The 18,219-nt window shown below is 41.9% G+C and overlaps 1 protein-coding gene across 1 annotated transcript in view; it reads left to right on the forward strand.

The window, feature by feature from the left end:
• AFF3 (ALF transcription elongation factor 3) overlaps positions 1-18,219 on the forward strand; it is a 316,925-nt gene that overhangs the window by 197,032 nt on the left and 101,674 nt on the right. The window contains exon 7 of the mRNA XM_058019201.1: positions 3,090-3,141. Within this exon, the coding sequence (XP_057875184.1) occupies positions 3,090-3,141 (52 nt within the window). The remainder of the gene's footprint in view (positions 1-3,089; positions 3,142-18,219) is intronic.

The following is an 18,219-nucleotide window of genomic DNA, read 5'->3' on the forward strand; positions in this document are numbered from 1 at the left end:
CAAGGAAATCAAAGCATTTAAAAACTCATAATAGCTGAAATTATTCAACTCCATCACAATAAATATCATTTATCCCTGTTACCCAGAAAGGGAAATTTAATCTGGTTGAGTGATTCACCAAAATTCCAACTAAGAGGAGAAAACTCCTTTTCTGGCCACCCACTATTCAACAGGGGAATCCTACAAAAGTTCATTTGAAATTTATTTTGAAATTTGAGAAGTCTGGTCGCATCTTCTGCTTGTATCTATAAAGGTTGGGTAAGAAGTTGTGTGAGATGAGGCAGAAACTAGCAAAGACCTCCCAGTCCTGTGGCTAAGGATCTGTGGACTGACTGTTTCCACTGTGTGTTTTCTGCATACACCCACTGACACACACCTGTTTCAGGAGACATGCTCAGTGCTTAGTATCTGAAATAAAATGTGCTAACAGCAATCCCATAGCAAGGTGGGTAGCCTGTTCTTTGTTAATTCCAAAAAGGCTAAGAAAAGCAATGGTTCACACAAATTTGCCCATAAGAAGCAGTCAATACTAGAGAATATTTAGCAGTTCAGCAAATGCCAGCCTCCTTCAATGGTACCTGCATGCATTTGACAGGTTACATGAAAAAATCAAAAGTAAATCTTAATTTGGCCATGAGTGAGTGTAAAAAAAGCCAAGTTAGATTAACAGATAATTACCTTTTACATACCCTTATCCAAAAATATTATCTGTACCATATCTGTGACATTCACCTATGCTTATGCTATACACATTTGTAAAATTTCCACATTTCAGTCAAGTGAGAATGAAGTTGGTAAGAACAGATAAAGCATTAATGGCCAGATTTTCTACTCTGATTAGCTGTACTGATGCATTTCTACCATCTGTACAGGCTCTGTCCTTCCTCTCCACACAGAAGTATGTTAAGTGACAATTAGCATAAAAGCAGCTACAAATGCTTACAGTAGGCTAATCCATTAATATCCAGTTTGGCTAAATCACAGACATTCTGTTTCCTCACAGTACGTATGGTGTTTCCCTTGTTGCTGCATTAACATACATTGCTGAAAGTAGAACTGATGTGAACTCTGCTGGCAAAGCACTCAGGAATCCATATTCCCTCTCACACTCAAACAAACCAGTGTTCATGGTAATAATTCATCACTTAGAAAAGACCCAAGTTACAAATAGGAAATCTTTGAATATATGCCAACTGTTACTGTTGGTTTCTTGTTCCAAATTACCATAATGCAGATGAGCTCTAGGGCTCCAGGCTCCAGAAGGCTGACAAAAATATATTTTAGCAACAGCTTCCTAGCCAGTGACTTTACTATCTGGATATAGTTTCTGAGGTCTCTGCTGAAAGTGAAGGGTGACCTAGAGATTATGGAGTGGATGTGTTCCATCCTGTGTGGATGCCCTGCTCATGCCTAAATTTTAGGTGGCTTTAGCTGTCCTCTTACAGTGAATGCTGAGCTTTCCTGGAGGTTCATGTAGGCATTGGTGGTTTTGAAGTCATCCAGAGTTTTCCCCATCCTGTTCAGTAAAGTTTAGGCACCTCAGCTGGACAGACACAAACCCTACCAGAGGGGAGGATGACATCTGAAAGCACTGTGTCAAGGTGTTTGAGATACTCAGAACTTCCACTACAAGTCAGCTGCCTCCAGAAGGTCACTGTCTAGAGTGTCCTTCAGCTTCCTTCTGTACAGCAGTGGATGAACACTGGCAGCAGAGTCCTGCCTCTTCTGAAGGCAAGAGCAAGTTTTCCAGAGGTGCCCTTACAGCTGCTGCGCTGTGGAAACTGAGGGTGAGGTCTTTGTCAGCAGCAAACAGATGATGTGCAATGCTCATGTGCATGGACTGGGTATCCAGCACCCACTCAACCCAACGACAGCACATCAGGCAGCACCAAAACACCCTGACCAAAATAAGAATTTCTCAGGTTTTTTCAGGAGGAATAGGTGCATTTTGGCTTAACACAGCTCATTATATGGTAATGGAGAAAAACACATCCATCAGTAAACCAGTCACATTCAACCTCTGTGCCTCCTTGTCTGCTAGGCAACATAAACTCACGTGTAGACAGCTATTAGCATCCAGCAACACACAAGAGCAGCAGCATCTGCACATTCACTGGGCCCAGGATTCAAGTTCAAGGTGATTCAAGGGGAGTAGCTTACCCTCTAAATCCATGGTAGAGCTACACAGAAATCTTACGCTGGAGTGCAGCTTTCTCAGGTTACTCAGAGAACAATAATTACAGCAAGCATCAGCCTTGCTGGTTTTTGGCAGGCAGTAGACAAGAGGGAGAGGGACTGTGCCTGGCTCAGCAGAAGCAGCACCACCCCACCTGCCAGCAGCCTGCCTCCCACTGTCTGAGCTATGTAACTAAGTTGTGTTGGGCAGATACATTATTTTGGACCCGGGATGGGGATCATCACAAGCTAGCATACCAGGACCCACATGATTCCTAACGAAATGTGGAGAGGCATCCCTTGGACCTCTGGTGCTTCCCAAGCATTTGGGGACTTGGATTCTCCTGGCATTGAGTGCCTAAGCCAAACATAGCAAAGAGGGCTTCCCCAGCCCCTACCTACAGAAGCTAAAGATCAAATCCTTAATGTGTCAAAATGAATGTGAACCAAAATATCCACTGGCAGAACTGTGCCCTGATCACTGCCTTACTGTCCCCTGCTGATGCCGTTTTGCTTTGTATGAAACAATTACTGTTCCTGGAGCAGGGTTCTGGAGCAAGTGCATGTTGTGTGGAGTACACTCTCAACAGCAGAGCTGTAGGGCCCTAGAGAAATCCTTTCCATTGCTCCAGGGTCTGCTCTCCCTGGTAAGGTCTGTGTTGTCTAAGCACCTCCTCTTGTGGAGTTCCTCTGCCTGCATCTCTGGAGCACTTGTCAGTGACGAGAAGAGTCAAGTCAGGATTGAGTCCCTGCTTGCGAACGCTCCAGCAGTGCCCCTGTGGTTGCCTCCACAGCTGTCTGTGTGTGTGGCAGGAGTGGTCAGTGCTAGCAGTGAATAAAGCGTTGATGTGTCACATCTGAGCAGTTTTCATGCTGATCCATTTCTGATGTCATTTTCTTCTTCTCTTTTAAAGGGAAAAGTGATGTAGAGCCAAAGACCCCAGAGAAAAGCGCAACCCATACATCGTAAGTCACATTTGCGTTTAAGATTGGAGAAGGCAGCTGTGTTTTTATTAGATCTGTTGGGCAAAACAGAATTTGTTTGTTTTCATTAAGATAAAGCTCTTTCACTGATGCTTTTCGTAAAACGGCTTTTTAGATAATGACTAAACATTAATTATTCCTAGAACTTCTGCATGCTGGTAAGTCAGCAATCCTTGCAAGTGAAATGGCTCCATATCACGCTGAATAGATATGAGATTATTTTTGTGGGTGGGCAAGGCTGGCCTTTAGAACCTTACTTCAACATTACCTTAATGCTGCTGGAGTTTGTCACACTTGCTAAAAAACATCATGTCACATATGCCTTTGATGTACTGATGTAATTTTAAAAGACTGCAGTCTGCAGCTTCACCTCTGAATTACTTGAAATCCAATTACAGTTATCTCTGGTCTCTCACGATTTTGTTGATGTTTTTGAATTAACAAAAGAAGTCAAGAAACAGATAGGAACAGGCACTTGTAATATATCAGTGTTCACCTTCACTTTAGTGCAACAATAGAAGCTTTTACCATTTTTTACTCTAGTATACAAAAGACTGAATTGTTTTGCCAACATCAACCAGTCTATGAAACAGATGGGCTGCAAGCTAAAAAAATTTAAAAATAGCATCAGTCTTCCAAACTAAGCGAGATAAGTGAATTCTTTTAATAACTACCAGGCAGGAGCATTATGAATTTCTGCAAAATCATTCACCTTTTTAATCCCATTTGAGAGAGAGAAGTTCTTGTAACAGTCAGTCATGTGAGTTTTAGAGTGCATCTGGCCCGTAATTTATGTTTTCTGATTCCTGTTATTTAAATTCAGAGCCTTATATCATGTAAATCTCACAAGGTGTCACCATTTGTTACATGGCCAAAAGTAGTCACAGAAGGAGGTACAATAACAGTGATTTATTGTGGGACATTTTGATTTCTGCAGCAAATACGCATTAAAAATCTTCTGGAAATTAATCTGGGAAAAGATTTGACACGGTGTAAGAAATGGCTTGTCCTGCAGATTGTGTTGTGGAATGTAATTATAGTATGCAAGCACATTTAGGCAAACTTATTAAATGAATTAAGCATTAGCAACCTTATGCCTTCTGATAGCATGATTGCTGGGAACATTTAATAGAATGATTTCAATAATTATCATTTTTAAAAATAATATTGCAATAAAGACCAAAAGAAGAAGGGTTTTAATGCCATCTGGAGGTATTTTGGAGAAATGAACACATTTATTTTTCCTGATATTTAGCAATATGTAAAACACAAGCCATCCTCCACAGTGTTTTTTCTAGTTAGTATTTTATTGATGAGGACTGTTCTTTTCTTCTGCATTAGATTAAAATCCTGTAAGATTTCTGAACCACAACAGCGGTATCTCTGAACCCAAAATACGGGTTCAGAGGTACACCCCAATATGGTTATGGGTTGGATTTGAGACTACATACTGGGTGATATAGTGTGCCAGAATCTGGTTAGGTGTGAAAGGTTCCTTGCCTAATAAGAGATCTTGGTACCTTCTGAAACTGCTGTCTACTAGATACAGTATATTTCTAATGCTTATCTTTAAATTATTACTATGTTCTAAGGCTAGCCAACAGCATACATTGGTTCACAGAAAATTTTTAGTGGCAGAAACAATTTGTTACTGTTGGTAAATTACTGCATTCAGGAATCAGAGGCCCCTCTAGTTAGGGAAATTCCATAGCAAGGGAGGCAGGAGAATAAAAAGGAGATGAGAAGAAGGGAGCCAACAAGTGTTGTGTCAAAACATAAGGAGGAAAGTGGAACTGATACAGTTAATTTGGAAAAGGAATTGCAAACATCAAGTTTTCAGAAAGTGATAAGAAACTGGGAATAGTAGAAGAGAAAACCAGAGATCAGAAACTGAAGACAAGTAAAAGCCATTAGCAAACTAAAGATGTGTATGTTACTCAATAAAAGGCTGGATCTGTGAGTGTTAGTGAAGGAAAGTAACCCACACTGATATGTAGGCACACACTGATGCCCCAGTTCTCTTTATGCTACCCTGGGCTTCTTCTCTTTTCCACCACCTTCTAGGACAGCTTTTTATCCCTGGTGTCTCAGGCAGCCACAAACACAGAACTCCTCTGCTCTTTTGGGGCTGCAGCAACTCGCTCTGCGCACACGATGCACAGCCAGGAGAAGCTGTGGTGCACAGCTGCACATGGGCCTGTGAGCCTGGTCTCCCTGCAGATGGGTGCTCTCTGCCCTGATGCACCTGGAGAAGACCATGCCTGGGCAAGAGCTCCAGCAGTGCCCAGCTGGAAGCCCCAGGGCTGTGCAAGGGGCAGGAATGCTGCCAGGGGTCCCTGTGGGTAAAAAGGCTGTACCCTCTTGCAAGGTATCACTCCTCTCAGAGTGTCAAAGGAGCCCAGCTGGCAACTCCTGGCAGGGGTGCTAAAAAGGAGCAACACTGATGTAGGAGAGAGATGGCACATTCAGGGCTGACATGGAGAAACTGTGGATGCACCTCGCCGTGAATCAGCGTTTCCCTGTCAAACAGGAACAAACAGCAACAAAAAACCTCCCCCAAAGTCATGTTTGCCTAGAGGAAAACTACAGAAAAGATAGGGAGGATTACATTAATGTTTTTTCTTGAAAATGTATTTTTTATTTTCCTCAGGCATGTTACAAGCCTCACACTCTAGCCAAGCTTATATGATTCAGTGGCAGTTAATTCATCCCCGGTGCAGATATACTGCCTCCATCCAAACATTATTTATGCAGCTTCAAAGGACAGGTTGATTACCCTCCTGAATCAGGCAGTGAGGCGTTTGTGAACCAAGCATTAACATGACATCTCCCCTCAAGATAACCCTCATGCCTTGCCACTGGGTTCCAGGTCCTCAAAAACAAACATAACCCTGAGACCTGGAGCCCCAGGAGCAGAGGTGCTGTCTGTAACCTCCCAGAGTACACAAACTGAGAGTGCATCGTGCTCTGTTCAGAGGCTTTGGGTACAGGAATCATTTGGAACAGCATTAAGCACAGGGGCTTTTCCTGTGTGTCTAACTCCCTAGGCAGACTCATTATGACATAGCTCTCCACTGATAATAATATTAAACATTAAAAAAATAGTAGGCATTAGATGATGCATATTAATTGATGCAGCATCCTAATGAGGCAAATGAATAAGGGCAGTTATTGCAATCCTAAGGATAACAGAGATGGATCTAGGAAAATAAGACTGATGTAAAAGTGGGAAGGAAATCTAAGCAGAGCTGTATCGTTTTGCACAATATTCCTATGGCTTTCACTGCCTTGGCATTCCCAATAATCACCTGAGCTGGCACTAAAGAATAGCAATAAAAGGTGCAAACAATACAGAAGTGTTAAGCTGTCTGGAGTCTTCCCCAGTTGATTCATGTTCCTTGTAATTGAATGCTTTTAAAGCCATGAGCATTCTGTATTTGAAGGGGTTTTGTTGTCATTGTACTCAATATATATAGCTCTCCGTGGGTCATATGGTTATAGCTTTGCTGAGCATTTTCAGACTTTTAGGACTGATCAGAAATATCTAGTGATGTTTTGTTCTTTTGGTTTCATGATCAGAGGGTCAATTTTCAAGAGTCAGAAAACTTTCGCAAATTTTGTTTAAAACATCTGATTTTTATTAAAATTCTTTGCCTCCCCCTGTTTTTACCACCAGAATCTGGAGAGCTGCATTAAGACATGGGCATGGATGAAGGAAGAGTGGTCTTTGGTTCTTTGATATTTGCAGTTACATGATTCTAGTCTTTTTTTGACAGATCTGTGTGTCCTTTCAGTAAGCCTCAAATGGTTGTAATTAAAACTTTAAATTTTACAACACTTCTGTGGAAGGCAAAGTGATTCCAACCAGTGCACATGTTTCAGAGGACCTTGCAGGGCCACAGAAATGCCTCCCTGAGCTGGAGATCTGGGATCTTCCATCTTCCCACGTGCAAAATATGACAATAATTAAAAAATAGCACAAATATACAAAGTGCCCAGCGTGACTCCTGCTCTTGGAATGACTTTCGATGTACTGTCTGTTGCAATGTTCTTCAGTACCTTTGTGTTTGTAAATGATTTCCAGTTCAGACTACCCAAGGTTAATCATGCCTGACTGTGATTCACTGCTATGCATTTACCTCGACATTTCTAGTGCACTTACTTAATGATATCAGGGCTAGCAACCAGATACCTCAGTGCTGTCTCTTTATTAACCCTCCCACAATTGTTTTCATGCTGAGCTGCTCCAGATTTTTCCCTCCCTTTTTACAAGAGAATTAACTAAGATTAAGGGAGGCTTTTATAATTTATGGCAGTTGTGCAGGTTTTGTCCTTTGCGAATACTCTCTGAGAATCACAGCGATCACTGTGTGTGTGTGTGTGTGTGTGTGTGTGTGTGTGTGTGTGTGTGTGTGTGTTGGCTTGTTTGCTTTTGCCAGGCAGAAATAGATGTTGGCTCTGTTCCCTCCATGTACTGGTCCCCAGCATCACATGCAGAATGGTTTCCTCAGAGGAATCTTCATTAACAGCACTAAAGTCAGCAGCTTCTAAGCTGCCCGTTTGCAGACATTAGTGCTACAGTTTCTTGCCCATCCAACACCTGCTCATCATTCTCACCACCCTGAATCTCCTTCAGGAAGGAAACATCATGTTGGAGCAACATCACTGCTGTTCTTGCTTAATGTGACAAGTTTATATTGGCACGAGCATCTCATGTTGCAGAGCATCTTTCTTCCTTTCTTGTCTTGCCCCTTCTATCTTCAGAGTGGCTTCAACAGCTGAAATCACCTGCTGGCTTCCCCCTTCTCAACAGGAAGACTGAGGCAGAGGGGTTACAAGGTGCCTGCAGAGAACAGAGAGAGCCAGTCTCAAATACAGGCGATCAGTTTGAGCAGGTGCTGCCAGCTCAGCATCCAGCCCTTAGCCCTCAGAGAGCTTGTCCTCTCACATCTGGCTGACGTGGGGTCTTGACCTCAAGTCTCTCAGGCAACAACTGCAATCTAATGGGACATTGGGAGCTGGAAGAGTAGCCTTAATCCCACCTCACTTCACTGAAAGCCCTGGTGCAAGTTATTTTTAAGTTAACCTTGGGCTTTTCCCCAGCTAAAATAATTAGACCACCCTGAAGACTATCTCATTAATATTTGTACAAAGTGTTGAAAAATGTAATGTCCTGTAAAAAAAGCTGAGGATTACTCACCCAGAACAGTAAAGGAAATGGGTAGTAGTTGAAGTTTTCAAAGACAGACTTTGGTACTAAATGGTAAATGTCCTGAGGAGTGCCACATGTAGGGAGAAAGGGAGAGCAGAAGCTGCCGCCTTTCCCAGGTGCCTGCAGACCTGGTGATCAGTGGCAGCTCCTGCCCCATCACCATTCTCCCATCCTCTCCCCAGAGTTTCAGTCTTGGGACAAGGGTCAACAGTTTAAATTAGAAGACTTTGGCTTTAGTCTTGCTGAAGTGGAGGGAGAGATGGCAAATAGACAAGGGACAAACATGCAAACGGTGGAGGAAAAAACCCTCCAGCGGTACATCTTCAATATCCTTCTCTTTGTTTGCCAAAAGAATCATGATGGATCAAGTCAATTGAACCAGAAAATAGCTAACAGATGGGCCTGGAGGACAATGGAAGGGGTGAAATCCATGCTAGTGAGGAAGCTGGTTCCAAAAAAAAGGGCTGCACACACTTCTATGGGACATAATCCACTTTTCAGCTTTCTGATTAAGATACTGGGGCAACTTTCTAATCTCTCACAGCTCAGCTTGTGGGCATTTTAGATGGCAAGGACATCTGCAGCAGACACATCAGCCAGTGATTTGGTGAAAACTCTTTTAGTAACTCCACGGGCTCTATCCAGGGCTGTCCTGGGGCACATCAGTCTGCTTATGAGCCACCAATGCCCCTGCTTTGCTGAGAAGCACAACTTCCAAAGGATGGTAGCCAATATGAAATAGCACCCTTTATGATAATTTTGGGGGTTTTTTGTTTCTAAAACCTTCAATATGTCAATGGTTTTTAATGTATACCTGTGATGTTTCTGAGAGAAGTCATGCAGTCCATGAAAAAAAAAAAAAAAAAAAGAAAACAACCCCTCACTATGATGAATGAAGGCAGTGTTTTTCAGAGTGATGGAGGTCTTTAAAACTGCAGAAGTGAAAGTCTGGTGTTTATCCATGAACTAAGTCTCTGGCAGAAGAAGAAGGCTGGTTTCATTGCACTATTCCACCTGTTTACTTGAGCCTCAGCTTGCAGAGCTAACCCATAACACAGCCAGATTCTCACTCTGCTCAGCCAGTCAAGCAAGGGCAGCTAAAATTTTAAAACCCCCTCCTCAGCTCTCAAATTTCCATGAAAAAGTTCCTCTTTTCTGCTCTCTTCCCTGAAATATTACCCTTAGTCCATGTACAGAGTGTTTCTCTGTGTGTTAAATATATAGACTGTTAAAATGCAATTCTACCATAACTTCCCACCCCCAAAAATGAAGTGATTTCACCTGTGGGATGCATCAGAGTCGCTGTGGTATTGTCACAATGCTGATGTGAACCTTTCCTGCCAATTCCTAACCTTTTCTGAGCACAGATTTTTTGAGTTTACAGAGCACAATGCTGCCGATAGTTCACAAAAAACCCCTATTGTAAGTTGACACCAAGAAGTCTATTTTCTTCAAATGCTCTAAAGACATTTTTTTGGAAGACATTTGCTCACACACATCTTGACTGAATCTGTCTTTAAGGTCTACAAAGTTAAGGAGAAAGAATAAATTTGTATTATTGGTCATCTTTTTGCCATGTAAAAAATATAGACACACAGTAGTCAAAGTGATACAAGTAAAAATAATCTTTAAATAGCACCTAAAGTCATAAAAAGATCTCAAAAATATGATCTCCCTGAAAGAAGATGAGTTGGAGCTGATTTGTTGGGTTCAGAAAGAAAACATATGGAAACCCAATCTGACCTTAATTGCAGCTGTGGTTTTCCTGGGATAGAATTGAGCTTCTGTTGATTTCGAGTCAGACCAAAAAAGCATTATTTGAGATCTCAACAAAAATGGGCATAGGTGAATGCTAAATAAAAGTACTACTGAGGTCTGGGGAAGTTTTGTTTGACTTAGATGGGGTGAGATAGGGCTTTCACTGTCCTATTTTTAAATGCTATCCCTCTCTTCCACCAGGTATAACAAATAGCTTACACTAACCACCCTTATGGCTCAATGCAGAGTTTTATTTATAAAGTAGCCTTGATACAGACCCTCTTATGCAGCACCTTCACCTTTACTATCTATCTGTACTCCTCACACGGTAGGGAAAAATAATTAGTTGCAGGAAGCTGCCCTCATTTTGACGCCACCCTTGGCTCAAAGCTGAAGGGGAAAGTGTTTTTATGCAAGAGAAACCTTCACTCCAAAACAGCAGCTTTTGTCCCATTGGAAAACTTAATGCAGGGCATAATTTCTAATTTTATACCAAGTCAAAAAATGTTTCTGTATCACCAGTGTTCATTAAATGCCATTTAGAGTGAAGCTGACCAACTTAACTGGACAAAATATCATCATGCTTGAGGAAATGTTTTCCGGTATTATACTGAGAGCATATTTTTCTCTTAGGGACTGTTTTCCTTGGACTTTGTCAATGTAAGAGACTAATTAGGAATTTTGTATGAGCTGTGTATTAGCTCAGAATGCAGTGGCTAAAGAGGGGTTGCCAGGACAATCAGGAGGTGCAGGTAGCTGGGAAGAAGCCTGTTTCACTGGCAATGCCTCCAAGAAGGCAGACACGACACCACCGACCCCACGCTGTATTTTCTCTCTGAAGAAAATGACAAATGGAAGCTCGGCGTCTCGCACGCTGGAGTCGCGGTGTGCGTGGTGCTGGTTTTTGCTGGGCTAAAATTCCTGGTTGCCAGGGTAACACATTTTGGAAATTCTCTACCCTGGGCGAAAGCTGCTGCAACTTGAAACCCGCCGTAGCTGATGCTTGGCGGGGGCACCAGCACTGCTGTGTGTGGGGGCTGCTGGCTTTGCCCAGGGCTTTGGGGCAGGGAAACAAAACAAAATGGGTCCAAAGGAAGAGAAGAAGGATTGGGGGCGTTCAGTACTTCCAGACTTCCAGGATGTCATAACCTGATTGTTTTCTCCACACCATGTGAGCCAAAGATGGGGGGGTTAGCCCATCTCAGGGCTGAATTGTGGGTGATGGGAAGAGGAGAGGTGTGTGTGCGCCCGGAGGGTGGGGAGAGGAGGAGGGTGAGAGGGGAGGAAAGAGAGATACAGGGTTCTGGCCACCTGCCAAGAAAAATAACTAACATTTTGCAAAAGAGAAATCCTAAGACTGAGGTCATAGTATGGAAAAAGTCTGTTTCACAGACTCTTGAGCCTGAATACAGGCCAAGATTTTTAGGGGGTTTTTTTCCCCCTAAATGCAGGCATCCTATTAACATTTGAACACTAAAGCTCGTCCAGGAATGGAAAGATTTTGGTATCTGAAGTGCCTTAGTTTTATACTTTATTGGTAGACAGATATAATTTTTTAGTAACAAGAAAGTGAGATTCTGAATGAGAAGCTCCCTCATTTTGCAATTAACTTATTTTATGACTATGAAGAACAAATTAAAGGAATCTGAAGAAGCGCCTGTTTCTCCCACAGAGTGACCAACTCGAAAAAAGAGACATTTCAAGCTTGGTGGACAACATTTTATTTGCCATGCAAAATACAAAAAGATACTGAAACCTGAAATTATGAATTTTCCTGTGTGGAAAAGTCTGACTGTTCAGCCATGAATAGCTATGATTTTTTTAAACCTTTATAGTAGCAGGCTGGCAGTTTCATGACAAATTACTTTTCATACCTAACTAAACAAATTATTGAAGTTCTTCTGCCTTAATCTTTGGATTTGGATTAAAAGTCAGAGTGTGGATATTTTTTAACTGGAAAAAAATAACCCTTTGGATTTGTTAGGATGTTATTGCAAGCAAGTTTTCTGGTCTTTGATTTGCTAAGCTACAACTGGAGTCTGCCTTCCTCAGGGTAAGAATATTTCCACATTATCATTTCACCTGTGGTATTTTAAGAGGGAGAATATTATATCTCAGCGTGTATCTTGGCTTTGTGCATTCTGTTCTTTGTTTAGCATGCAGACAAGCCTCATCTCCCAAAAGAGATGTGGAATATATTTATCGGCAGTTTTAGAACTGATGATAGATTTGACAAGCGAGCAGGGTGACACACTGAAGCTATCAAAGCTGGAGATGAATCAGGACAAAGGTTTGGATGAGGTATATTGTTCCTGAGATTCAAAAGGATTATACTTACTGATCATTCCAAAATCAGGGCAACTGTACCACTGACTTACAAAGATAAAAGCTAAGTTTTTCCAAAGGAAAAAAATACAACCACATGGTTTGATTGGCCCACAGACCTTTTATGGCAAAATAGTGCAATTACAGCCGGCATTTCTGCGTGCTGATTTTTATTAGTTTTGTAAGATATTTTGTCAGGATTCATTTGTGCTGATTCCCCCTTTCATGGCGTAAACTGTAAGCAATTGTCGGTAAAGAGAAGGAGTCTCTTGACATATTTCTTCAGAGACACACTCCAGGAGGTGTGATAAATCAGGTATACTAAATTAAAACAGAGCTGATCTGTTACTTGATAATCATGTGAACTTACTGTATATTTAATTGTATTAGAATTTACTGCAGTTATGGGTAAAAATCCTGTACATTCACCGTCAGCTTTCCTACTATCAAAGCAAAGCAGACAAATCAGCACAAATAATATCTTTGAAGTATTTACCAGCACAATACAGACAAAGAATGAGCAAATCACCCTTTTGTCCCTGGCTTGATGACCAATTTTTGTGGCATTTAAGTGGGCATAGAGGGGGCCTTCTGTTCTGAAGTCCCCCAGAGAGATGAGGCAGGCACCCAGATGTGTGACCTGTCTTGATGTAGTTCCGATGAAGGCCAAATACAGCAAAGAGCAAGGAAAGGGTCTGGGGCTGGGAACCCCAGAACACCACAGAATATACCCTCAAAACCAATTTGTCATTACTCTGGTCTATACTGGTTTTAACTTTTGGTCTTAAGAAAAAATTCAGATCCCTGCTCATGTAAAATTCAGGTTTTCCTTATAACATAAAAAAAATGTGATATGAGGCACAAACTTTAATACTTTTAATAACTGTAAGCAACAGCAATTTCAATACACTTCTGTGGAAAAACAATGAAGCCTTTAGCCACAAACTGCTTAAAAAATTTGGGATTTCCTCCGTCACATGGGAAGATTTTGATCTTATAAATAATTATAGACAGGCATGATGCCTTTTAGCAGGACTTCTTTCAGTATTGTTTGAAAGATCAAGAATTCCTGTGAGTACCTAGATTTGTGCTTGTGCTGTGCTGCCCATCTCCAGTTCAGTTAAAAAGCATTTCCCTGAGAGCAGCAGGCTTTACTGAGAGCAGCCTCAGTAGAGCAGGATGACTGGCATGTGTCGAAAAAAAAAGGGTTTGCTACAAAGTGACTGCACATGGGATGAGCAGGGGGGAAAAAGAGGTTCCCGTGTTTGTCAGAGGGGAGGTCTGCTTCTCCTGCCCATCCCTCCCAGCTGCCATCAGCACCCTGAGCGTTGTCCCACAGCTTGGCTGTCCCAGCACGGCTCCGGTGTGCGAGGGGTCCAGGAGTCGGGAAACACACGGCCAGCTTAGGACAGATGCCCTGTCCCCTCCTGAAGAGTTGTACTCTTGCAGGCTGTGTATTCAGGAGAAGGAAACCTCTCCCCGAGCCTTCTGCATGTATTTCATTAGTGTCTAGGAGTGGGTGATGCCACTCTTCAGCAGGCAAGCTCTTGTGAGGAGCCCTGCTGCACCCACAGCAGCATCCTGTGACTGATGCTGGGCAGGCAGGAGTCAGGGACCAAATTGCCAGCTCTGAAGCCTGGGAGACAATGGAATAAAGAGAGAAGGGGGAAGATCAGAGGTATGGTAACAGAAGACTTGTCATCCAGGATTTTAGGGGTTTCCATTACTATATGTAACACATAAGACTAAACAAGTATAAAGACATACATAATGCATAAACAGTGAGAGGTGGGCACAAAGCTGAATGCTAAAAGTAGGATTTGTAGAAGGACCTATAATACTGATATTATTCCAAATTTGTATATATTTCCCTCAGACAAAAGTAGGTGGATTACTTAATAACCATCCTCTCCAGGCCTTGTGAAAAGATTATATAAAGCAACAGCGCTCCTTTTAAAATTATTTTGATTTATCTTTATCTAACAGAAATGGCCAAGTATCTCTTTAGCATGATCCCATTTGGCTCAATGACATTGCAGAGCTATGAATTCAGTATGAGAACAACTCTTTCTGTGCACTGAAGAACATAAAAGCTCGGGTGCCTAGCTGCAAAGCAAATACCTCCTGCTCAAGCCGCTTATGTTTTTCTACTTGAGAGAAATTAAAATCTCATTTTATTTCTTTGCATGTTCTTGTCATCCACTCAGATTTTTTATTCAAATAAATCTCTGGTTATTTTCAAAGAATGTATTCTGTATGAATTGCATTAGCTTTAAGGACTCACCAAGAACAGCACGGTCCAGGCTGACACTCTCCCATCAGAGAAGGACCTGTATGAATCTTATCCTACAATTCTGCAGCTCAGTTAATTAAGTATTTGATGTCCTAAGAAGCTGCTGCCTCCCAAAGCCAAGGAGAGGAAGCTGCCAGACCCCGTTTCCATCTTTGGCCACCAGACCCAGTGACGTTCAGAGACTTTCCACCCATCACACCATGTTACACAACTCTTCCCCTCTCCCCAGCCCAGAGTGTTGATGAAATTAGGTAGCATGAAAAATTAACCCCACTGTTGTTGTAATGCAGCTGGGTAATGTGTGGCCTCGTTTGCTGCTGCTTTGGTAGTGTTTGATGCTTTGGTAGTGTGGCACTGTGAATGGGCAGAGGGGAACCCAGTAGAACAAATCCAGGGAGCAGCGCCAAAACCCTTCCTATTCTCCAGGTATCCTTGGGCACCTTAGGGCCAATGCACACTGTGATTTCTGATTTCTCTTTCCCTGCCTTGTCACTTGCTGTCCATCCTTTGCCATCCACCCCTTCTCCTTTTTTCCCTTCATTTTCTTCCTTGCCTCAACCTTTGTGTTGTTTTCCTACCATTGAATTCCTGGTTTTGTCAGGATTCATCACCTGCAGCCTCATTTCTTATTGTTTTTCACCTGTGTGAGCCCTCCCATTTTCTATTTCTTTTTTACAAAACATGTCTCCATGTCTCCTGAAAAACAGAAAAGAAATAGAGAGATGTATATAGCAAGAGATACAAAAAATACACCCACAGTAGCTCAGATTTCTGGATTAGTGCATATCATCATTTGCCTCCTTTCTCTCATGATTTTTCCATCGTGTCATCTCTGTTTAATGGTAAAGACTAACTTCTAACTCTTTTGTCAGGTGCTAGGTATTGCCCCAATCTTCCTTCAGGGCACATAGTTTTTCATTACTTCTCTTTTAAGAATCACACAAGGAAAAGAAAATAAAGAGAGAGACAGAGAGAGAGAGAGAGAGATTAATATGGAGAAAAGTTTTACTTAGCTACAAAATGTTTTCCTTTTATAACTTTAGGCATGATTGACAGATAGGTTTATTTAATCAAATTGCCTTTTCTGACAGTGTATTATTTAATGAGGGAGTTCTCTTTTTTTGATTGCATAGGAAGTGTGGAAGCATCTGAGAATTTCTGATGTGCTATTTACTTATCCATTATGTTGGGAATCAGTGTAATTTCAATGTCAGCAGTGGAATTAATAACCATAACTGTTATCTGTCACAGAATGATCTATTTGGGGATTTTCTCAGCAAACCAGGATATATTCCCCATCCTTACACCACAGAAGGAAGTTTTAAAAAATAAGTCAAATTTGAACATGTTTTTGCTTTGATTATCCCTTCCAGGCTAATGGTAAAGGCACATATTTTTGGTCTTTAATTCAGCATGGAGTCACTGATATTAAATCCTTTAGCAGAATAAATTATCCCTACGTTTTTTTCCCACTATTTATTTCACTCTGTTTCTCAAAAACCTCTGTCAAGGATGGCTCCCCATTGAAGTGCACCCTCTCTTCCCAAAAACAAAACAAAAAAACAAAAAACAAAAAACAACAACAAAAAAAAACCCCAAAACAAACCCCAATAAAACAAAACAACAACAACAAAAAAAAAAGACCAAAAAACAAATAAACAAAAAAAACCACAAAACCCCATCACCAAAAGAAAACAAAATAAAACAATCCCTGATACTCTAGTTTCCAGAGATAAGAAAAAAAAATCCATTTTTGGCAGTAGTGTGAATTTGTGCTGACTTTGTTCTGGTTTTGGTGTTGTACTTCACCATGTGAGAGCAGGGAAGTGCCTGAGCAGAGAAATGGAATTCCATGACAGAGGCAGACAGGGCCCAAATCTGGTTCTACTCTCTTGAGGTTATGTGCAGCCACACATAAGTAAATAACTGATAAATGAATAAAACCTTTCAACTGATACATTTGATAAGCACCAAGACTTTTTATATGACTCCAAAGTAAGGGCAGTAACTATTAAATTAATTGCTTTTTAAATAAAACACATAAGAGAAATTTTTTAAATCCTTCATTGTTCCTTAAAGTGTTTTAGTGCCTCATTAATTCTTGATTAGTCTGGTTGTTAAGAGGCCATTATTATGTGGTAATAAGGTGTAGGAAATTACCTCTAGGACTACAATCAAGTCACACAGACCTGTTAGAGTTAGCACCTGATCAGGTGCTCAGACCAAGTGCCAATGGTGTAAATCAGGGGTGCCCTGCCGGGTGGTGGGGCTCAGGGCGCTGGTCCTGTGTGATGGGATGTTAGCTGAGATGAGGTGAGTCCTCTGGGCTCAGAAGTCCTGACAAAATATGATCCTCTCAGCAGCCTCCTGTCCTTCAAGGGCTTGCCAGTCTTGCCTTTGGCAGAACAGGAAAACTGCTATAAAACAGTGGAATAAAATTATTTTGCAATTACACTCATTTAAGTAATTTAAAATATGCCTGAAGCTAGTGCAGATGAAAGTCCACTCTTTGCTGTATGATTTGTTAGGTAGAGTCAGAAGAGATTTGATGCCAGTCCAAGAGAATATCCCTAAACCAATGACCTCTTCAGGTCATTAATATTTCTTTTGAACACACAACCCCTCTCAAAGCCTGCTACAAACATTGATAAAGCTAATCATTATTACCCTTTTACAAATAGGAAAATGAGCCTTGGGAGCTATATTATTGTGATTTGATGCAACATTAATCAGCATTCTATGGAAAATATTTCTATGCCCTAGTCTGCATTTATTTATTTTTCAGTGTGTATTATTATTTTTTCCCTAAATCTCTTTGAGGTTGGTGGTCTGATGCTCACCATACATTATACAGCTGCCATTCATTGCCTGTCCAGGGGGGCAATGTGATACAGCAGCATCACCATCTTTGAGGAGCACTGAAGATGCTCCACCTAAAACCACAAAGCTCAGTGTCCTCAGAGGAGGGAGAGCAGGGCTGGTGCGGCCTTAGTGCCCAGGAGTGATGCCCTGCAGGGTGTGCCAGTGCCTGTCCCCTGCCCTCCTCCTGCAGTGGGTGTCAGAGGACACTCACACCTCAGGATGGTGTCAGAACAAAGATGCAGAAGGCTCATGTTGTGCCTGAACCCCCAAAATGGGGCTGTGGCCTGGATTTCAGTCCCAAATATCCTTGTTTGTTGGTAAATAGCTAAACACTCAGTTCTGTGTGCTTTTGCCCAGGTCTTCAACATTTTTAAGCCCCTGGTGTGGTTTCTTGGGGTGTGTGTGACAGTGTCCCTAGGTCCAGCCCTGAGTGCCATCCCAGAACTCCTCAGGGACTGACCCAGAGCCACAAGCAGCTGGGGAAGGGCTCCTCCCATGTCTCCATTTCACCCTTTGCAGGCTCAGAGCGGGGGCTGTGGGACAAAGTCTCCATACTTGGTGTTTCAGCTGCATCAGAAGAAGCCCCAAGACCTGTGCATGGGAAGGTGCT

Source organism: Melospiza georgiana, chromosome 2 (genome assembly GCF_028018845.1).
Source record: "Melospiza georgiana isolate bMelGeo1 chromosome 2, bMelGeo1.pri, whole genome shotgun sequence".
Classification (NCBI taxonomy): domain Eukaryota; kingdom Metazoa; phylum Chordata; class Aves; order Passeriformes; family Passerellidae; genus Melospiza; species Melospiza georgiana.